General features: G+C 41.9%; 1 protein-coding gene across 1 annotated transcript in view; it reads left to right on the forward strand.

Annotated features, from left to right (window-relative positions):
- Positions 1–381: 381 nt before the first annotated feature.
- Positions 382–23,642, forward strand: part of fam184b (family with sequence similarity 184 member B) — a 36,420-nt gene continuing 13,159 nt past the window's right edge. Inside the window, exons 1-6 of the mRNA XM_048258515.1 lie at positions 382–942; positions 4,938–5,165; positions 5,722–6,348; positions 10,606–10,741; positions 11,497–11,648; positions 13,828–14,100. Coding sequence (XP_048114472.1) covers positions 799–942; positions 4,938–5,165; positions 5,722–6,348; positions 10,606–10,741; positions 11,497–11,648; positions 13,828–14,100 — 1,560 coding nt within the window. The 5' untranslated portion in view covers positions 382–798. The remainder of the gene's footprint in view (positions 943–4,937; positions 5,166–5,721; positions 6,349–10,605; positions 10,742–11,496; positions 11,649–13,827; positions 14,101–23,642) is intronic.

Genomic DNA, 23,642 nt, shown 5'->3' on the forward strand with positions numbered 1-23,642 from the left:
GGAGGCACATCCAATTAATGAGTACAGCGGGCGGACTGTGACTGTACCTCAAACTTTATGCTGATTCGGTTATTATATGTGCATAAGCGCATAATTGAAGAGGGAACAAAAAGTGCAGTCTGACATGCATTTATTTCCCAAAGGAAACCCATTCATAAAGCTAGATCTTTCCAGATGTCAAAGTATTCTGTGAAATTGTCATTAAAAGGTACGCAATCGTTTCATACCTGTTATAGCTTAAATGTATTAGTGGTTGTAGTAGTGGTAGTAGGCTAGTAGTAGAATTACTATTACTATTATTATTATTATTGTCAATGCAATATGTTACTGAAAGGAGCTAGTGGCCAAGCCTGTGGGAGAGGGCGTGGGAGTACTGCTCCACTGCAGTGGTGCTGTCAGTTGTAATGTAACACTGTAATCACGCCCTCTCCACCCCTTCTACGAGACAGGTGGTCGGGAACGAACGGATGCCAGCAGCATCGAGGTCTCCCCTTTAGAAAAAAAGAAAAAGAACTTGACAGTGACGGCCAACTACCCTGGCTTGTCCCTGATGGAATTAGAATGTGACCTCAACGGGTTGCGAGGCCGGGCAGTAAACGGGAAACTTAACAGAAGCAGTGGGGAGCACATTTTCACTATGCCGTTGTCCGCACATAAAGCACAGCAGCTATGTGTGTTTAATGGCAACAGGGACATCACGTCAAATAATACATAAGTGGAACCTGGTGGATGTAGCGTTCATTGAGTCGTGATTAGCCACTTTTCAGTGTAATCTAAGATAAAACTTGACCGGAGGGTATGGCTTCGAGTTCTGGTAAATCGACGAATCAACCTACTGGTGCTTGTAACGGGACTGCTGCGGACTTCACCAACGTAGAGCAGGAACTGTACGACTATCAGATGCACACGAAAATGTGTAAGAAAATAGCGCAGCTTACCAAGGTAAGAATGAGTTCTAGATGCGTGGCCATGGGAGCTCTATGCGATGTTGTTGATTGTATCGTAAAGATGCATCGCTCAGGTCAGGATGCGGTATGACTATACACACGCCCAGACATAAATGCGGCAATGCCTGTTTGACTACGCTACTACGTTGATGGTCTGCGAGATAGACATAGATAGTCCGTAGCCAGTGACCTAGGCTATCCTAGTTGCATTGCAAAAACGAAAATAGTGCATTTAAATTGAAATAGTGCATTTAATTGCATTTTAGATTAACTTTCTTTGCAAGTAGGCAAGCATGCAAAAGAAAGTGGGGTTATATTCATCATTCGTGAGTTAACCTGTCCACTAAGCAGTTGCAGGATATGAGTAAAGGCATGAATACAGATTTGCTTGAACAAGATTCAAAACAGACAAGCGCTGGTATAAAAGCATGCAGTGCAAACCAGTCGGGGCTTTCAGATTCTGAATTGGTCAGTGCATCTTCTATGGTCGAACCTGATGGGTAGGCTAGTTCAAACAAGCAGTTGTACAAAAAAGAACCTACATAAGGCTACTGTGCAGTCGTGCTTAAGGTGCATGCATCTAGCTTGTGTCAGCATTTGTGACAATGTTAATTTCAAGTAATGTCTATCCAGTGTAGGCTACTTCAAGACAAGTGGTATCATTTGGGCAAGTGGTCTACGACATAATAACAAGGTGTTGAAGGAGCATCTCGCTGTTGTTCTCAAATCCCTGTTTTTGTGGTATGAAAATCTTTGTTGTTAAAAAAAACTGAATGTTCTCACCCACTGTAATTTTGCAAAACATGTAACATTTTCTTCATACATTCAGGAAAAGAAAAACAACTTCCTAAATGCTGTCTAACACAGTGTAAAAATGGAACCTAACTGTCATATAAAATGATTTACAAAGTATGGATAGTTGAAATGCCATTATGGAATTTTTGTAAGATGAAACACTTCCACTGAGGTCTCATTTTGAGTCGCGGTGCAGAAATATCACACCTCATGTAAACAGTCTGCACAGTGCGATCTGACACGCAGATGATCTTTTATGAGTGTGGAGGTTAATCAAAAGCAGGGCAGACTGTGCCCTGACTCTCTCAACAAAGTGGGTCAGGAGCCGAAACTCTAACCCATCTGGGAGCCCCGGCATGCGCGTGCAAACACACACATGTATACAACCCCCTCCACACACACACACACACACACACAGAGAAACAAACACCCAGACACACAAACCACACATTCCCATACACACTGACACACACAACTCACACACCCTGTGACGTGCTAAAGATAACTGAGCAGAGTGTGTTTACATGGCGAGAGGGAAAGAGGACTTCTGCCAGCTGCTCTGCTTTGCCTAAGAGACACATGTGCGTCTGCCTTGGCACTTTCCCACTCAGCCATAGCTCACGCTGACACCAACACAGTCATTCACAGATTTCATGGCATCACAAGATCCTTGTTCACACCTGTGTGCACACCTGTGTTCACACAGACCTGTAGTACTCTGTGTGAACACTTGTAAATATCATTGTTACGTGACATTAGATCAGGATCTAGCCTGGCTATCGTGCGCGTAAGGCAGCATGGGAAAACCCAGGCTAATCAGGATCAGGAACTCCTTGAAATTGTGTAGAATTAACATGGAATGCGGTTCTTTTCAGCCCCCCTTTGACGTCAACCTTTATAGTACTCGAGATATTGATTGGGTAAAGATTCACATGTTTTTAATGGAGCTCTGACATAGGTAGCCAAAGGCGCAGGAGCAGGAGACCACTTCAGATGAGAAAAGAATGCCCTTTTGATGCAAGAGACCGTAAAAGACTGAAATCAGCTGTGTAGATCAGGAGCTTGGAGAAGAGATTGCACAATCTCCTGATACCTTGACATCAATAGGATGTGGCAGCAGATGAAGTTACAGAGCCTCTCTCAAACAGAGAAAAGAGGTTAAGATGAGAGAGAGAAGACAGGAGCTCAATAGACAATAGACTGCTCAGCTTAAATCTATGTCTTGCTGTTTTATTCTGACAACCACAGAGCTGCAGGAAAACATGTTGGGTACTTATGAAGTGCATATGTATAACTTTAGAAACCACTGATGAACTTGCAAGCTGTCATCTTCCTAGCCAGCACAATAACTTGATGAATTGGGTGGGTGGTGATGTGTTTTGACGATGTAGTAGTAGTGCAGTGCTTCATTAGCACATTAGCAGCGATGTTAAAACATAATTATATGTCTTAGAATAGACATACTGTATAGCCATTCTAACTTAAGAGGTTCCAGAAGGGTCCATGGTCACCTTCCTCAAGCTCAGTGTGTTTGCATGGACAGGCATCAGAAAACCAACACCCACTTGCTTAGATCACAACAAATCCATTATTGCATAATCAATCTATCTATCAATAAGGATTAGGGCTTGGCCCTGACAGCTATCAGTCACAATCTGTGTGTGTATGGAAGGAGGGGTGTGGTAGGGAGAGAGAGGGTGCCGAGGCTTGGAGGGGAGGGGATGTTATTTGTTTTCACAGCCTCCCTAGTATCTAAGCACAGCCTCCAATATCAAAGCTGCGTTACCACAGGGATCTTGGCCCCGCGGCTCGGCCTTTAGCAAAACACTTCAACCTGTTATCGATTCAACAGGAATATTAATTTCATGCTTTGCTGACTGTGAAGCTTGCGATCTTGGCACCAACGCGAATGCCACTATTGATTTAGATTTCAGATCCAATCACCCCTGTCTGGGTGAGACAGTTAGATTTTAAACATGGAAAGGAATCTCAGAGATGGTCTGGATATGAAGGAGGTGCGCTGAGAAAACACCAGAGATTTACTGTGATTCCTGTCTCTTGCCCTCCATGAGCCGTGCGAGTGCCCATCTATCTCTCTCTCTGTCCCCAAAGGCCCTACGCGGGCACCCTGTGAATATACAGTGTATTTACAGTGTGCTATAAAAAGGCTCATGGACATTTGTCACAAATGGTTGAGGTGACTTTCCTTGATTCTCTTATTGCTGCCCTCAGTAAAAATATGCTCGGTACTATTGAAGGGCGGATGTGGAGTGGGGCTTTTGGAGGGGGAGAGAGGAAGGGAGGCAGAAAGAGAGAGGGAGTAATGGAGAAAGATGAGAGAGAGAGAACGAGAGCTGGAGGGAGAGAGAGAGAGTGAGCTGGAGAGAGGTCGCTGCAGTCAATCACAGGGCGGAATGTCCGGCTCTGCTGCCGTGGCGATTTATCACAGACAGTGAGGCGTCATGGTAACACAGGAGCCGCAGTTGGTATAAATGAGACGTCAGGGGTCCGTAAGGGGATATGATGACATTGGGAGTGGGGAGCCTTGCGAGAAGGGTTTGCTGACAGCGACAGGGAAAGACAAACCCCAGCAAGAGTAGGCACACATGCAGAAACCTCACCAGGCACACACACACACACACACACACACACACACGCGCACACACACACTTACACACTCATGCATAAGCATGCCATTTTGTCCAGATTCACTGACTCAAATAGCCCTAGGGGATAAAATCTGATCACACCATTGTACAAACAAACTTTACAAATAGATCAAAATCACAAGCTCTTTTGAGGACAAGAGATGTGTGCCTGACAGAACAGTTCACTACATCAAAGTCTCCTCCTCGCTGCTTACACATTCCTCAGAGGTTAGGCTCACGCAGAATACGTGATCTGCAGAGGTGATTAATCACCAGTCTCAGTAGGATACTAGAAACAGGCAACACCAAACAGAATTCAAAAGCATACAGTCCAAGCAACCAACTGAATCTGCAGCTCTTCTTGAGGTGACTCTGACATGGCTTTATGTCCTACTTATTTTAGACACCATATCATATTTTATAGTGGGGATTAATCCATGTTTAGCAGTTGGTCAGTGAATGGAAGCATGACTGTGGTTATGAAGGAATGCTGGGGGAATGTATTTCCTGGAACGCTCACCACACCTGTTGGGGTGTTGTTGTCCAGGTGATCTACTCGCTGAACACAAAAAATGAGGAGCAGGAGGCCACGCTGCAGTCACTCCGCCGCATCGCCACGGAAACGGGGCAGGGCAGCCTGCAGCCTGCGGCTGAGGGCGAGGAAGGGGAGGAGTTTGTCCTGAGGACACGCCTCCTGGAGCTGCAAGCCTTTGTGGAGGAAGAGCAGAGGAAAGGGGAGCAGACTCAGGCAGAGTTCGAGATCTTCCGTCTGCAGGTGAGGAGTCTGTCTCAAGTGTTCAGGTGGGAATGGATGCATTGTTATTAGGACTGTAAAGGGAGAAACAATCTATTAAGAATGAATTAATAGTAAATGATTAATTAGCTCCTCAAGTGTATTGTGCAATAAACGACTCACGGAGGTGTCTAACTACCATGATAAAGGTGATCTAAGGTGCGTCTCTTGCTCCTGCTTCTCTGTGGTTTCTAAAGCCCCGTTTGCAAGTCAGAGAAGGAAGGTGCCGCACACTCCGAGTAAATGAAAAAAACGTTTAATAGGCGATAACGTTTCGGCCTACAAGGCCTTCATCAGATCGCATGTAGTTCTAAAGCCCCGTTTGCAAACAGCAATTTGCTTGTCGTCTGTTGCTTGTCGCCTCAAAAGTTGAAATTATTTTAACTTTGTTGCGCAACGTATTGCGTCTTCGCCTGTAATCGCTGAATCACATTAACATGGCATGGTCTCTTTTCGCCAGCTGCCGTGTATGTGAACGGGTCTTATTTATACCATAGACGGTATAAATAAGTGGGCTTAACATGCGGCCTGTGCGCAGGTGGAGGAGCGGGACCAGCGGTCCCAGGAAGAGCACGCCGAGCGGGTGGCGCTCCTCACCCAGGAGGCCCTGGAGGTGCGGCGGGACCTGGAGGCGCGCGTGCAGAGCCTGGAGGAGGAGCGAGGGCGCGCCCACGAGCAGCTGGAGCAGGCCAGGGAGGAGAGCCGCGCCCTGGCCCAGCAGTACCAGGAGCTGCGCAGGGAGCACGAGGAGGACAGGAGGAGGGAGGAGGACGAGGAGCGCAGGAGGACGGCCGAGGAAGAGGGCAAACGAGTGGCGGAGGAGAGCGAGAGGCGAGCGCGCGCCCTGGCCGACGAGCTGCGGCAGCTGAGAGAGGAGAGGCAGGGATGGGAGGAGGAGAGGAGGAAGGCGGAGGAGGAGTGGGAGAGGAGGCTGCGTGAGGTGAGGGAGGCGCACGAGAAGGAGCAGGCGGCCACCAAGCGGTCACTGCAGCAGAACCTCAGCGAGCAGATCAGCCAGTGGCAGCAAAAGGAGCAGGAGAACCGCAAGTCCCAGCATGCCGTGCTGCAGCAGAGGCTGAGGAAGATCGAGGGAGAGCTGGAGATCAATGAGCAGAGACTGAATGAGAGCAAGAGGCACTGCCAGAAACTACAAGACAAGATTGAGGTGAACACACCCCCTACACACACACACACACACATATGTGGGGGTATAACACATGATAGTCAGCCCATGACGAATCCTCTAATTCATTTTCTCAGTTGAACAGAAGTGCAGACACACACACACACACACACACACACACACACACACACACACACACACACACACACACACACACACCTACTGTCACACACAGTGACTCGAGGCAAATGACTGCCCCAAAATGAAGGATGACCATCTGTGCACACACAACCAAAGACATATAAGTCACGCAGTGTCCAAATCTAGTGAATAAATATAAATACAAAGTCAGACATAGCCCCCAGCCCCCATAATGGTTGGATGGCTGTAAACCCAGCCACAGTCGTCCCCACCAGTCCACGGCGGTCTTTTGTACTCCACAGCTGGAGCTGCTGTGGTAGAGCCGTGGCTGTGCTCATCTTCTCAGCTTCTCCCAAAGCCGCGTTGGTGCAAATGTATAATTAGGGGAGGTAAAAAGCCACTTCCTCCACTTACTGTGGCAGAGATTAAAGGTTCGGTCATGAGTACCCTCAATTAGCAAACACAGCTATCTGCACAGAAGCAGATGGCATTGGATTCACAGGGTCAAACTATCATGTCGCGAAATGTTCTCTTTGTCTCTCCCGTGCACACACACACGTACACACACACACATGCACACATATACACACACACACACATACACAGACAGACAGACACAGCCACACACACACACACACACACACACACACACACACACACACACACACACACACACACACACATAGTCATATCCTAGTACTTCCAATTCACACACACACATACAGAGATAGACACAGTGTGTTTGTCTTGTCACGTTGTTTTTTGTCATTGTAGTACACAAATACAGACCCTTGTTCCAGATCAAGGCACGCAGACACATAAGGCCATTTTCCGTCCCATAAAATATTAAATAAACTTGAAAATTTGAATTCCCCTCACATGACTGAGCGTGCCTGTTTTGGGCTCACAACAGGCCAGCCCATTTGTTGGAGTAATTGTTTGATGAAATGACTCCGGTGCCTCTGTCTCTTCCCCTCCCCTGCTGTATTCAAGCTCATTCAGTGTAACTGAGAGCTGAGAGTGTTTACTGAGCACGTACAAGGAGCATTCTTCTGTCAGAAGCCAGCTCTGCCTCAGGCCTCCTCCTGTCATGTGTACTGTATGTGTGTGTGTGTGTGTTATTTTTGTTGAGTTTGTGAGTGTGTCCTTTGGGTTTTGTTATGTTGCATTGTCTGTCTGTGGGTGGGATTTTAGTTTTGTTATGTAGTGTCATATGTGAGTGTGTGGCATTGTCTCAGTTTTACTCTCTCTCTCTCTCTCTCTCTCTCTCTCTCTCTCTCTCATCTCTCTATGTGTGTGTGTGTGTGTGTGTGTTCAGTTCCAGCTCCAGGGCTCTGGAGATAGAGCATGCAGAAATGAATTTTAAAAAAGTGCTAAGTCAAGCCAAGAGGCTAATGAGCTGATTTATCCCCACTACTCCTCTTGCACACACACACACACACACACACACACACACACACACACACACACACACACACAAAATAGACAGACAATTAGAGTCCACAGAGCCTAAAGACCCACACGAACTCTCTTATACTGTGCACAGAAAGTCACACTCAAAGTGAGGAAATACATTTGAAATGAAACACTACTTGTCAGAAAGTGCTTTGAGTTGTTTCAAAGGATTTGTACACGTTTCATTTTGTTTTTGAAAGCGAGGCCGTGCAATAGACAGCAGACAACATGTAGACAGCACAGCTAATGAGGAGGGAATGAAGAGCTCATCAATGACAGAGATCAAAATCACCGCAATGTTAAAGCGACATGATGGAAGAATTTATCTTCATGCCCCTTGGCGTCAATATTCAACGCCATTTAGCGCTAAGACGGCATCCAGGTTGTCAAAAAGCGACTAAATGGGTCATGATCCTACCGGATTAACAACATTACATAGTGCAATATCAAGTTCGGTCCGGGCACATATTGGCAGTTAGAGACTTCATTGTATGTGCCAAAAGTCAGTGTAACATCAAAATGAGTTTGATGCCATTATGTTAAGACAAAATAATTGTATTGTGTTGCTTTAGGGTCTTTTTAAGACATAAGTATAAGTATAAGTATATATACGCTTTTGATCCCGTGAGGAAAATTTGGTCTGCATTTATCCCAATCTGTGAATTAGTAAAACACTCAGCACACAGTGAACACACAGTGATATGAAGCACACACTAATCCCGGCGCAGTGAGCTGCCTGCTACAGCAGCGGTGCTCGGGGAGCAGCGAGGGGTTAGGTGTCTTGCTCAAGGGCACTTCAGCTGCTTCCTACTGGTCAGGATTCGAACCGGCAACCCTCCGGTTACAAATCCGAAGCGCTAACCAATAGGCCACGGCTGCCCCCACGTACTGCACACACACACACACACACACACACACACACACACACACACACACACACACACACACACACACACACACACACACACACACACACACACACACACACACACACACACACACACACACACACACACACACACACACACACACACTCCTTTTGTCGGTCCATTTGCGTCTCTCCCTCTCACAGACGCAATCTCTCTGTCTCTGCTATACGGATGGTGACTATCTTTCTCTTGGGCATATAGACACATATGTACTTACATCATGTAATCACACTCTTTCTTTTCTTACATTTATTTTAGGGCTTTTGTTGCCTTTTATTGATAGGACAGTAGAGAGGATGACAGGAAGTGAGTGGGAGAGAGAGATGGGGTGGGAAATGACCTCCAACCCTGGTCCCCGTTGGCACTTGGACCCGGATGTGGTCCTGTAGGGTACTGTAGCTAGTTGGACCTGGATGTGGTAAGGGTACTGTAGCTAGTTGCGCCACAGCGCCCCAATCCCCCCCCCCCCCCCCCCCACACACACACACAAATTCTTTCTTGATGGCAAAGGCCTGAATTGATCACAGAGGACCTTAGATCTAGTTGGAGTGCCCCACTGATCTCTGTGTGTCTGCCATGTGTCTTGCACAGCCTCAGTGGTCAATCAGCTACTGACAGCTTCCTGTTAGCACTGCGGCTAATTGGCCCTCCAGTCAATATTACCCAGTCAAGCACAACACAATGGGCCTTTTCTGATAACTGAACCCAAAGAAAGAGCCAGAGCACACTTCAAGTCTATTAAATCGGTACAAACGACAGCATTTTGACACACACCATCTTCATCAGGTTTGGACGCTGTCCATCAAAATTTTGGTCAATTTTGGTAACTTATTAAAAACAGTTATTTTTGTGCTCCAGTTCTTCCTTTGGGTTCGGTCTTTTAAGGTGGCTTATTCTGCTTGGCTAGTCTTACGGTCCTGTTCCGTGAGCACCGAGCTCCATTTGAGGGGCTAGAGCGCAAGTGATCCCCTCATCATTAGGCGGTATTGACCCATCCACCCCCCTGTCACAAGAGCAGATTACAATTAGACAGAATTCGTCAAAATACAAATCCACCTGCTCAGCGGCCTGGAGCCTGTCATTATGTATCAATGGACTAGCATTTTAACTTTCCACAATTGAGTAGCCAAGCATAAAAAAGACTTTTAGAAATGTAAAGAAAGCATTTGGAACTCATTTCTGCTCCCCTTATTATAGGATATCTCCACAGAGAACCTGAACTCATTTACCTTCCTTTATGTATTTTCATTTTTTTCATATTTATAAAACCATGGAATTACAGATACCATACCAGCTCTTTAAATTCACCTCTCTCTCTCTCTCTCTCTCTCTCTCTCTCTCTTTCTCTCTCATTTCAATTCAATTCAATGTACTTTATTTGCATGACTGTAAAAGTTACAATATTGGCAAAGCAATAGGTTGTGTATATAATACATCAAAATGAAAATATCAAAAGAAAAATATTTGACATGGAGTAGGGTAGATATTCAATTAATAAAGTAACACAGAATGAAAAATAAACATGCATGTATGAATGATGAACATGCACACACATATGAATATCCATAAACTATTGATTATAAAAATGTATCAACATAGATAAAGTAAATAGCTTTTTAAGCTTTTTGCCTTAATTTTAATTTGTCCCTTAATTCCTGGCACACAGTGACATATTGTGCTGCTGTAGGCAATAGCTCTGGCTGTTCTAATATAGATTTCATTTGAATGTGACTGGGTAGAGTTGTAAATTGTGGTGTTATTTTAAACGTATCAGGACCTGGAGGAGCAGCTGGAGGAGGGTCGTCACAGGGTGCTGGAGTCCGAGGCGGGGGCCAAGAAGGCGGAGGAAGAGCTGGCCGTGGCCAAGGAGAGACTGCTACTGCAGGAGAACGAACTGCAGAAGAAGTCTGGTACTAATACACATTCTCTCTCGCTCTGTGGTACACACACACACAGACATAGACACATGTTAGTACTACATGTTTATGCCCAAAGCATATTTTCTTTGCTGCATTAAGGATGGCAATTACAACGGGCGAGGTTAAGTTGCCATGGTTTAGTGCGGGGCAGCGATACTCACACACGGTACTGCAGACACACACGCACACATACATGCACGCACGCACATACCCACACACTTAGTTTAATGATGAAATGCACGCACGCACGCACACACACACACACACACACACGCACACACACACTTAGTTTAATGATGAATACTGTGAGAGAGCACAATGCTTAAACATTTGGACTGAATGTTTTTTTAAAAGTCTGTTAAAAAGAGAACAAAAGATGATGATGCATTTAAAAGATTATTTTAGCTCCAAAACCCCACAGCTCTCTCATCAAAAACAGATTATTCTGCTCTCCCCCTGTACCTGCTGAAAAGGCCTTTCACTGCAATCTGAGACGGGAGGGATTCCTGGATGAATCTCCCCTCTGGGAACTCTCCCCATCTCAGCTCCGCATTATCCAGCAACCTCCGCAAGACAGATGCAGGCTAACCCACCCCCCCCCACCACCACCACCACACACTCACATTCTCTATCCTCCCCTTTCTGTCTCTCGTCCTTTGCCTTTTCTCTCTCCTCCTCTCTTCATCCTCATCTCCATCTCTCTCTCCATTTCTCCATGTCCCCCCATCTGGGTCCTCCTCGTCCAGATGAGCTGATGTCGCAGAGTTCGTCCCAGGTGAAGGTGTCGGCCGAGGTGGAGGAGCTGAGGTCACAGCTGAGCCGCCTCAACCTCCGAAACAAGGAGCTGGAGCTGCAGAGCAACGGCCGGAGCAGTGACCACGCGCGCATGCTAAAGCAGGTGAGGCCCACCTGACACACACACACAACACACCTGACACACACACACAGCACACCTGACACACACATAACACACCTGACACACACACAACACACCTGACACACACACAGCACACCTGACACACACACACAACACACCTGACACACACAGCACACCTGACACACACACAGCACACCTGACACACACCTGATAACACACACAACACACCTGACACACACACACAACACATCTAGCACACACAACACACCTGACACACACACAACACATCTAGCACACACAACACACCTGACACACACACAACACATCTAGCACACACAACACACCTGACACACACAACACATCTGATAACACACACAACACACCTGACACACACACACAACACACACAACACACCTGACACACACAACACACCTGACACACACACAACACACCTGACACACACACACAACACACCTGGACACACACACACAACACACCTGACACACACACAACACATCTGATAACACACACACAACACACCTGACACACACACAACACACCTGACACACACACACAACACACCTGACACACACACACAACACACCTGACACACACACAACACATCTGATAACACACACAACACACCTGACACACACACACAACACACCTGACACACACACACAACACACCTGACACACACACAACACACCTGAACACACACACAACACACCTGACACACACACAGCACACCTGACACACACACAACACACCTGACACACACACACAGCACACCTGACACACACAGCACACCTGACACAATTCAATTCAATTCAATTCAAGTTTATTTATATAGCACATTTCATATGGCATACACAGACTCAATGCGCTTTTAGAAAAACATGATCAAATAGGCATTAAAACACATTGATAGTAAAATAAAATAAAAATAAAAAAATTAAATGGTAATAGAAATAAAAGTTTCTGATAAAGGTAATAAAAATGAAAGTTGCCATACCAACTTGGAAAAACCTTACATTTTAACCAAAAGCTGAGGCAAATAAATATGTTTTCAGTCTGTTTTTAAAAGAGTTCATTGATTGAGAAGATCTCAGTTCAGAAGGTAGGGAGTTCCAGAGTGTAGGGGCATAGTGACTAAAAGCACCATGAGCGGAACTAGTATTTATTCTCTGGATTACTGTAAGAGGAGACTTTTGCTTGAGGACCGTAGGCATCTGGCTGGAGTATATGCAGTGATCATATCAGAGATATATGATGGGGCTAAGCCATTCAATGATTTAAAAACAATAAGAAGTATTTTAAAATCAATTCTTTGTTTTACTGGGAGCCAGTGTAGTGATTTTAGTACTGGCGATATGTGATCATATCTTCTCGTTCCAGTTAGTACTCTGGCAGCTGCAACACACACAACACATCTAGCACACACAAAACAGCCGATACACACAACACACCTGATGCACACAACACAGCCTTTGCACTTTGAAACTACACCCATATGCTAACTTCACCAATATATATATATATTTTTTTTTTTACATCAAATACATAATCCCACCCATATGTAAAAGATGGTAATTAGCTTATAGCTAATCATTTATGAGGACTGATGTATCTTTTGTATGGTCCCTGATGAATCCCTGATTCAAATAATCAATTAACCTGCAAATAATTTATATTGTCCTGAAAAAGTGTAATTGCATTTTTGGCCCATTCCTCACATTTCTACAGTGTACTGAGTTCTGAATGGACATAGGGCGGTGGAGTGCTGTATACGGTATAATGTGCTAAGAATACAGTAGTTGGACTGCGTTTTCTGATATTCAAACAGTACAATCTCTTGGCAGTTTTATCATTATCACATTGATTGACCTTGATCTGTGTCTCAAATCATGCTGTGTTGGGTCCTTGAAATTTGAGGGAAAAGGACTTGGGAGGTCCTTGATAAGTCCTCGAATGTTTGATTTAAGAAGGAGTGGGAACCCTGAGTCAGAGGAGTTATCCAAGCACGTTAAAGCTTGATATTCATCACAAACTATAATAAGAACCAAATGGATTTTTTACAATGCTGTCTTAATGGCCAGTTGTCAGTGGACATATAATATTTAGATGTACAGTGTATGTAAAATACTAAGCCTATGGTCCAAATCTCTCTCTCTGTACATATTGTGGTGTGGGCGGTCAGCATGCGGACACCTTGGCCACCATGCGGTTGGAGCTGCAGCGGGCCCACGCCGAGGAGGTGCAGCGCCTGCGGCAGGAGGTGGAGCAGGAGAAGGAGCAGGGGCGCGAAGAGGTGGAGGAGGAGAAGAGGGGCGTCCACCAGCACATGGAGGAGGAGCGCCGGCGCCTGCGCGAGCAGCTCAAACGCGTCCTGGAGGAGGTCATACGCAAGCACACCGCCGAGATGCGGCAGGCCTCCGCCTCGCTGGACGCTGAGAAAAAGCGCGGTCAGCAGGTGAGGCCGCTAGATAGCTGACCTGTAGGAAAGTAGTCTTGCTTAGTGTGTTAACATGTCTAACTGAAATGTTTCAAATTGATGGAGGATTGAAAGTTAAAAGTGGTAAAATATCAGGGATGTTCAAAAACAGATGTAGACAAGATAAAGAAGCTTGGTCAGCAGGTAACGGATCTGAGGGAAAGTAGCCGTGATTAGCCATGTGTGTGTTACAGTAACATGTCTAAATGAAATACTTAAAAATGTAGGTCTTTGGCTAAAATGCCGGGGAAATTACGGGGAGTGCATCTGACAAAAACAGATAAGATAAGATGAGGGTTGAGGATGTGAGATCTCACTGTCGTGACCTCCATCGCATGGTGATGGCGATGCCACTTGTGTGTGTGTGTAAATGCAGACAGTCCACTAGGGAGACATCGGTTGTCATTCTTGTTGATGGGCATCTAAACGCAACAAATAGTGGTCTGCAGCTGTCATTCCTTTAGGTCGGGGTTAATGAGAGAAGACACACAGCCGAAGGGCTCGCTCACAGTACTCACTGACACAGCCTGTCAACACAAGTCCTGACGCTCCCCCGCCGCCAACCACTTACACAAACACAGCAAATTAGCTCATTTAGAATTCCTCCGACAACCACAAAGGCTTTCATACTCTAACTGCTCATTTCAGTTAAAAGTGTTGAGTTTATTGCTATCTGTTGTAGATTCCACTCAGTGACAGTTACTTACCTACAAAGCAGCCTCACTGTTCCGTTTGGCTGAGTAAAGGACACAGTGCTGGCTCCCTGGTCTGCTGGAAAAGGCTGGGAGTGGGGAGTGGGACGACAGGTCACGGTTCTGACTCGCACTCGCTCCATGGCCTTTGGTTCTATGAGACTGCTGATCCAAAGTGACAGTACTAGTTGTGAGCAATATGGCCGCCGGGCGGCCAAGGCAGAGTGGATTTTGGCTGGGCTTCCCCCCCCACTGACCTCTCTGATCCATGGTCTTTCCAGATCAGCTGTCTGTGACTAAAGCAGTGCAGAGCAGAGCGGAGCACACAGGCACTCACTCAGGCCTGGGCTTCTGCACAGCTGGAACAGTCTGGGAGTCTCGCCCTGGGATTTATACAACGCTTCAGCAAACCTGATAGGGCTGGAGCATTAGCCATGGGCAGATCATCCTGTCATCGCCCACTCTCTCTCTCTCTCTCTCTCTTGCTCCCACACTCTCAGCAGGATGTGGATTTGAAACCTAAAATGTCTGTGCCTGCCTGTCTTCCTTTGATCAATGTTTGAATGCTGTATATTTATGACTTCACTGGATGTGTGTCTGCGTGTCAAAACATTTTAAATCCAACTCGCAAGTAAAGTTATCCCTTCAGAGGAAATGGTGATGTAGTGTTCTTTAAGCAGAGCAAATCGTGACAAATATTGGTGATGTCAGCAGAGTTGATTATTAATTTCAGAATCACCAACAGGTACAGTTTTTTCTCCCTCCAGCTCTAATGTTCTCACGTCACTCTCTTACTCTCTCTCTCTCTTTCACACACACACACACACACACACACACACACACACACACACACACACACACAAACCTGCAGCAGTGTAAGTGATTTTAACCGGAGGTGTTACGCTTGCTTGTTTGCCACAGACATCCCTGAGCTTATTTAGCCCATTTAGTTCACTTCAGGCCCCACACCCACAGAGCACAGTCTTGCTTTTACAGTTTTACATTCCCTACAGAGCAGTTTTACATTTACACCCTACAGAGCACAGTTTTACATTCATACCCTCACAGAGCACTGTAACACCCACCAATGTAATAACTACTGTAATAATGCAGAAGCCCAGGCCTGAGTGAGTTACAGTTTTTTTACAATTGTTTACACACGTTTTCAAAACTCTGTGTCTATTTTTCAAAACTCCACACACAAAACCCACAATTGCTCACACAAAATGCAAAATGCCTCAAATCTCCAGCAAAATGACACACAGCATTCAAAATGTCAAAAACACATCTTTAAAGCAAACATTCGCCTCACATTACAAACACTTTTGTCATAATATGACATTTTGGATACATCATGTACACACTGTTGTTAAAAACCTAATGCTCTTCTGTCTTAGGCTTTCTATATGTATTTCCATACAAGAGTGAAAGTTACAGTATCAACTAAGAGAAGTTGAAATACAGTAAAAATGCAAGCAGTATTGAAACCAAAAATAGTGATTTTTCCCAAATAATTTGCTGTTGCGAATTCAGTATTTTACAGAGGTGGAAAGTAACGAAATACATTTACTCATGCTACTGTATTACAGTTTTTACAATTGTTTACGATCGCCAAAACTCTGTGTCTATTTTTCAAACTCCATACACAAAACCCACAACTGCTCACACAAAATGCAAAATGCCTCACATCTCCAGCAAAATGACACACAACATTCAAAATGTCAAAACACATCTTTAAAGCAAACATTTCCTCCACATTACAAACACTTTTTGTCATAATATGACATTTTGATACATCATGTACACACTGTTGCTCAAAACCTAAAGCTCTTCTGTCTTATGCTTTCTATATATATTTCCATACAAGAGTGAAAGTTATGGTATCAACAAAGAGAAGTTGAAATACACAGTAAAAATGCAAGCAATATTGAAACCAAAAACAGTGATTTTTCCCAAATAATTTGCTGTTAAGTGATACAGTATTTTTACAGCAAACAAGAAAAAAAGCAAAAAAGAATACAGTGACCACCAGATGTACATGGAGTTTTGAAAACACTGATTTTGTTTTTTTCCAAAGACAAGTGTGTGTGTGTGTGTGTGTGGGGGAGGTTTGTGTACAGTATGTATTCATAGGCCTATAGACCCTTTCAACTGCAGAAACAAACAATTCTACAGTAAGCGTTCCTAAGGCATTTCTGGAGGCACAGACAAATGTATTGAGCTAATGGTACTGTAACATGGGGACAATCAAAAATAGAGTAAAAAGACAAATTTTACATAAAGTCAACTTTTTGTAGAACATTACTGTAAGCTAAAGTCCGATTACTGTAATTTTCAAGTATCTGCATTGGTTCTGAATATTTCAACCGGAAATCCTCTAGGAGCAGATTGAAAGGGTCCAAACCTACAGTTTTTTACAATTGTTTACACACGTTTTCAAAACTCTGTGTCTATTTTTCAAAACTCCACACACAAAACCCACAATTGCTCACACAAAATGCAAAATGCCTCAAATCTCCAGCAAAATGACACACAGCATCTAAAATGTCAAAAAACACATCTTTAAAGCAAACATTCACCACATTACAAAACACTTTGTCATAATATGACATTTTGGATACATCATGTACACACTGTTGTTAAAACCTAAAGCTCTTTCTGTCTTAGGCTTTCTATATGTATTTCCATACAAGAGTGAAAGTTACAGTATCAACTAAGAGAAGTTGAAATACAGTAAAAAATGCAAGCAGTATTGAAACCAAAAATAGTGATTTTTCCCAAATAATTGCTGTTGCTTAATTCAGTATTTTACAGAGGTGGAAAGTAATGAAATACATTTACTCACGTTACTGTATTACAGTTTTTACAATTGTTTACGACGTTTTCAAAACTCTGTGTCTATTTTTTCAAAACTCCACACACAAAACCCCACAACTGCTCACACAAAATGCAAAATGCCTCACATCTCCAGCAAAATGACACACAACATTCAAAAAATGTCAAAAACACATCTTTAAAGCAAACATTAGCCTCACATTACAAACACTTTTGTCATAATATGACATTTTGATACATCATGTACACACTGTTGCTCAAAACCTAAAGCTCTTCTGTCTTATGCTTTCTATACATATTTCCATACAAGAGTGAAAGTTATGGTATCAACAAAGAGAAGTTGAAATACACAGTAAAATGCAAGCAATATTGAAACCAAAACAGTGATTTTTCCTAAATAATTTGCTGTTAGCAGTATACAGTATTTTACAGCAAACAAGAAAAAAAAAAAGCAAAAAAAGAATACAGTGACCACCAGATGTACATGGAGTTTTGAAAACACTGATTTTGTTTTTTTCCAAAGACAAGTGTGTGTGTGTGTGTGTGTGTGTGTGTGGGGAGGTTTGTGTACAGTATGTATTCATAGGCCTATAGACCCTTTCAACTGCAGAAACAAACAATTCTACAGTAAACGCGTTCCTAAGGCATTTCTGGAGGCACAGACAAATGTATTGAGCTAATGGTACTGTAACATGGGGACAATCAAAAATAGAGTAAAAGACAAATTTTACATAAAGTCAACTTTTTGTAGAACATTACTGTAAGCTAAAGTCCGACACTGTAATTTTCAAGCATCTGCATTGGTTCTGAATATTTCAACCGAAATCCTCTAGGAGCAGATTGAAAGGGTCCAAACCTACAGTTTTTACAATTGTTTACACACGTTTTCAAAACTCTGTGTCTATTTTTCAAAACTCCACACACAAAACCCACAATTGCTCACACAAAATGCAAAATGCCTCAAATCTCCAGCAAAATGACACACAACATTCAAAATGTCAAAACACATCTTTAAAGCAAACAATCCACATTATAAACACTTTTGTCATAATATGACATTTTGATACATCATGTACACACTGTTGCTCAAAACCTAAAGCTCGTCTGTCTTAGGGCTTTCTATATGTATTTCCATACAAGAGTGAAAGTTACAGTATCAACTAAGAGAAGTTGAAATACAGTAAAAATGCAAGCAGTATTGAAACCAAAAATAGTGATTTTTCCCAAATAACTTGAATTCAGTATTTTACAGAGGTGGAAAGTGAAATACATTTACTCACGCTACTGTATTACAGTTTTTACAATTGTTTACGACGTTTCAAAACTCTGTGTCTATTTTTCAAAACTCCACACACAAACCCACAACTGCTCACACAAAATGCAAAATGCCTCACATCTCCAGCAAAATGACACACAACATTCAAAATGTCAAAACACATCTTTAAAGCAAACATTCACCACATTACAAACACTTTTGTCATAATATGACATTTTGATACATCATGTACACACTGTTGCTCAAAACCTAAAGCTCTTCTGTCTTATGCTTTCTATATATATATTTCCATACAAGAGTGAAAGTTATGGTATCAACAAAGAGAAGTTGAAATACACAGTAAAAATGCAAGCAATATTGAAACCAAAAACAGTGATTTTCCCCAAATAATTTGCTGTGCATGTGATACAGTATTTTACAGCAAACAAGAAAAAAAAAAGCAAAAAGAATACAGTGACCACCAGATGTACATGGAGTTTTGAAAACACTGATTTTGTTTTTTTTTTCCAAAGACAAGTGTGTGTGTGTGTGTGTGGGAGGTTTGTGTACAGTATGTATTCATAGGCCTATAGATCCTTTCAACTGCAGAAACAAACAATTCTACAGTAAGCTGCCCTAAGGCATTTCTGGAGGCACAGACAAATGTATTGAGCTAATGGTACTGTAACATGGGGACAATCAAAAATAGAGTAAAAAAGACAATTTTTACATAAAGTCAACTTTTGTAGAACATTACTGTAAGCTAAAGTCCGATTACTGTAATTTTCAAGTATCTGCATTGGTTCTGAATATTTCAACCGAAATCCTCTAGGAGCAGATTGAAAGGGTCCAAACCTACAGTTTTTACAATTGTTTACACATCGCTTTCAAACTCTGTGTCTATTTTTCAAAAACTCCACACACAAAACCCACAATTGCTCACACAAAATGCAAAATGCCTCAAATCTCCAGCAAAATGACACACAACATTCAAAATGTCAAAAACACATCTTTAAAGCAAACATTCGGGCCTCACATTACAAACACTTTTGTCATAATATGACATTTTGATACATCATGTACACACTGTTGCTCAAAACCTAAAGCTCGTCTGTCTTAGGGCTTTCTATATGTATTTCCATACAAGAGTGAAAGTTACAGTATCAACTAAGAGAAGTTGAAATACAGTAAAAATGCAAGCAGTATTGAAACAAAAAATAGTGATTTTCCCAAATAATTTGCTGTTGCGAATTCAGTATTTTACAGAGGTGGAAAGTAACGAAATACATTTACTCACGTTACTGTATTACAGTTTTTTACAATTGTTTACGCACGTTTTCAAAACTCTGTGTCTATTTTTCAAAACTCCACACAAAACCCACAACTGCTCACACAAAATGCAAAATGCCCACATCTCCAGCAAAATGACACACAACATTCAAAATGTCAAAAACACATCTTTAAAGCAAACATTAAGCCTCACATTACAAACACTTTTGTCATAATATGACATTTTGATACATCATGTACACACTGTTGCTCAAAAACCTAAAGCTCTTCTGTCTTATGCTTTCTATATATATTTCCATACAAGAGTGAAAGTTATGGTATCAACAAAGAGAAGTTGAAATACACAGTAAAAATGCAAGCAATATTGAAACCAAAAACAGTGATTTTTTTCCCAAATAATTTGGTTGTTGCGATACAGTATTTTACAGCAAACAAGAAAAAAAAAGCAAAAAGAATACAGTGACCACCAGATGTACATGGAGTTTTGAAAACACTGATTTTGTTTTTTTCCAAAGACAAGTGTGTGTGTGTGTGTGTGTGTGTGGGGGGTTTGTGTACAGTATGTATTCATAGGCCTATAGACCCTTTCAACTGCAGAAAACAAACAATTCTACAGTAAGAGTTCCTAAGGCATTTCTGGAGGCACAGACAAATGTATTGAGCTAATGGTACTGTAACATGGGGACAATCAAAAATAGAGTAAAGACAAATTTTACATAAAGTCAACTTTTGTAGAACATTACTGTAAGCTAAAGTCCGACATTGTAATTTTCAAGTATCTGCATTGGTTCTGAATATTTCAACCGGAAATCCTCTAGGAGCAGATTGAAAGGGTCCAAACCTACAGTTTTTTTACATAATTGTTTACACATCGTTTAAAAAACTCTGTGTCTATTTTTCAAAACTCCACACACAAAACCCACAATTGCTCACACAAAATGCAAAATGCCTCAAATCTCCAGCAAATGACACACAACATCAAAATGTCAAAACACATCTTTAAAGCAAACATTAGCCTCACATTACAAACACTTTTGTCATAATATGACATTTTGGATACATCATGTACACACTGTTGCTCAAAACCTAAAGCCCGGCCTGTCTTATGCTTTCTATATGTATTTCCATACAAGAGTGAAAGTTATGGGTATCAACAAAGAGAAGTTGAAATACACAGTAAAAAATGCAAGCAATATTGAAAAAATATTGTAAAAAATAGTGATTTTTCCCAAATAATTTGCTGTTGTTAATACAGTATTTTACAGCAAACAAGAAAAAAAGCAAAGAAGAATACAGTGACCACCAGATGTACATGGAGTTTGAAAACACTGATTTTGTTTTTTTCCAAAGACAAGTGTGTGTGTGTGTGTGTGTGTGTGTGTGTGTGTGTGTGTATAGTTTCAACTGGAGTAAAAGAAAATGTTACATTTTTCTGGAAAGAAAAATCAAGCTTTTGTAGAACATTACTGTAAAAAGCTAAAGTTTGTAGATTACTGTAATTTTCAAAGTATCTGCATTGGTTTGAAATTTCAACCGAAATCCTCTAGGAGCAGATTGAAAGGGTCCATACCTATATATAGAGAGTATATCTATTCATAGACCTATACTAAGGCAATGATTGGATGGTGTTCAGTAAAGTAAAAGAGTGTTTACACATGTGAAAAGAAAGAGTGAAGCACTGGTGATTTAGTGTGGCATTTTGATGGGTTGTGTTTGAAGAACGAAATCGCTACTTCCTGTTAGATTTTTGTGTGTTAGGTAGAAAAATTGTGTGTGATGTTTTGCAAAATGTGTTTTTAGTCAATTGAAAAAACTGAGTCAAACACTGAGAATTAGTGTATGGTTTTGCAGATTTGGTGTCGGGTTATGATGTTTGGAGGACATGTTTAGAAAATTGTGTGACAATCAAAGATTTAGTGTGTAAGCAGTTGAAAAAAAAAAAAACTGTAAATAGAGTGTATATCTATTCATAGACCTATACTAAGGCAATGATTGGATGGTGTTCAGTAAAAATAAAGAGTGTTTACACATGTGAAGAGAAAGAGTGAGGCACTGGTGATTTTAGTGTGGCATTTTGATGGGTTGTGTTTGAAGAATGAAATCAAGTTACTTCCTGTTAGATTTTTGTGTGTTAGGTAGAAAAAATTGTGTGTGGTGTTTTGCAAAATGTGTTTTAGTCAATTGAAAACTGAGTCAAACACTGAGAATTAGTGTATGGTTTTGCAGATTTGGTGTCGGGTTATGATGTTTGGAGGACATGTTTAGAAAATTGTGTGACAAGCAAAGATTTAGTGTGTAAGCAGTTGAAAAAAAAACTGTAAGTAGTTTTTCTGTGTATTTTGTATTTTTTTAAGTAGTTTATAAAATCGGTATTTTAAATTTTACTTGATTACATTTTGAGTGAAGTATTGTACCTCGCTACATAAAAAATCCCATCCGTTACTTGAGTAAAAAAAAAAAGTTAAGACTAACGAAAAAACAGAAAGGGAGAGGAATAAGAAACCAGCCCTAAACCACTAGCCTAGTGATAATGATTAGCATGTGGCCTACAACAGGGCATGAATCAAGCTGCTTATGCATGGAGTCTTTCTGAAAGGGATGGAGATGGAGCTGGATCAACGAGATGCATCAGATTACATGTGTAGCCTAACCTATGAAAGTGTATTTTCCGCTATTTCAATGGGTTGTCTCAGTTCGTTTTAGCATGATAGCTGAGATATTCAAGCAAACACCATGGGATTTCGTGTTTTGACGTTTGTGCTCACCTTTCTTTGGAAATAAGTTTATTAGCAGTTGTTTCCCCTCATTTTGATGTCTCTCTTTTTAGTAACCTGACTTGGCTTTCTTGGAGAAAACATTGCACAGCAGCACAACAATTAGCGGTCCACTACTAGCGATGCTCAACTAAATAAACAAAAGATAGACTACCTTATGAATCATGCAGGCGGACTAAACCATTTAGCACTTTAGCAAGGGAAAGTCACCTTAGACAGTTTTTTTTTGTATACAAAATCCAGTCAGTCAAACTTTAAATTTCGTCTGACATTCATTTTGACATTTAATTGGGAAGTTAAAATATTCAGGTAAAATAAATATATGGTGGACATATATATAAAAAAAAATTCAGTAATTAGCTTAATTTTCCAGTGAGTGTAATCGAAATTTTCACCACACATTATATTAACACACGTATAAAAATTCCAAACATAAGAGTTATGTGTATTAAAGTGGAATGACACAGGAAAAAGTATTGAACGTGCCTACTGAAATTTCTTCAATACTTTGTGGAAAAGCCTTTGTAAAGACAGCTTCAAGACATTTCCTGTATGACAAAACGTATTAGTCACAGTATCAGGTGATTTTGGCCCATTGTTCTAAACAGATTCCAGGGGTCCCTCTTGTGAATCCTGATCTTTAGTTACTTCCAGAACTGTTTAATTGAATTTAAT

Source organism: Alosa alosa, chromosome 1, assembly GCF_017589495.1.
Source record: "Alosa alosa isolate M-15738 ecotype Scorff River chromosome 1, AALO_Geno_1.1, whole genome shotgun sequence".
NCBI classification, from domain to species: Eukaryota; Metazoa; Chordata; class Actinopteri; order Clupeiformes; family Clupeidae; genus Alosa; species Alosa alosa.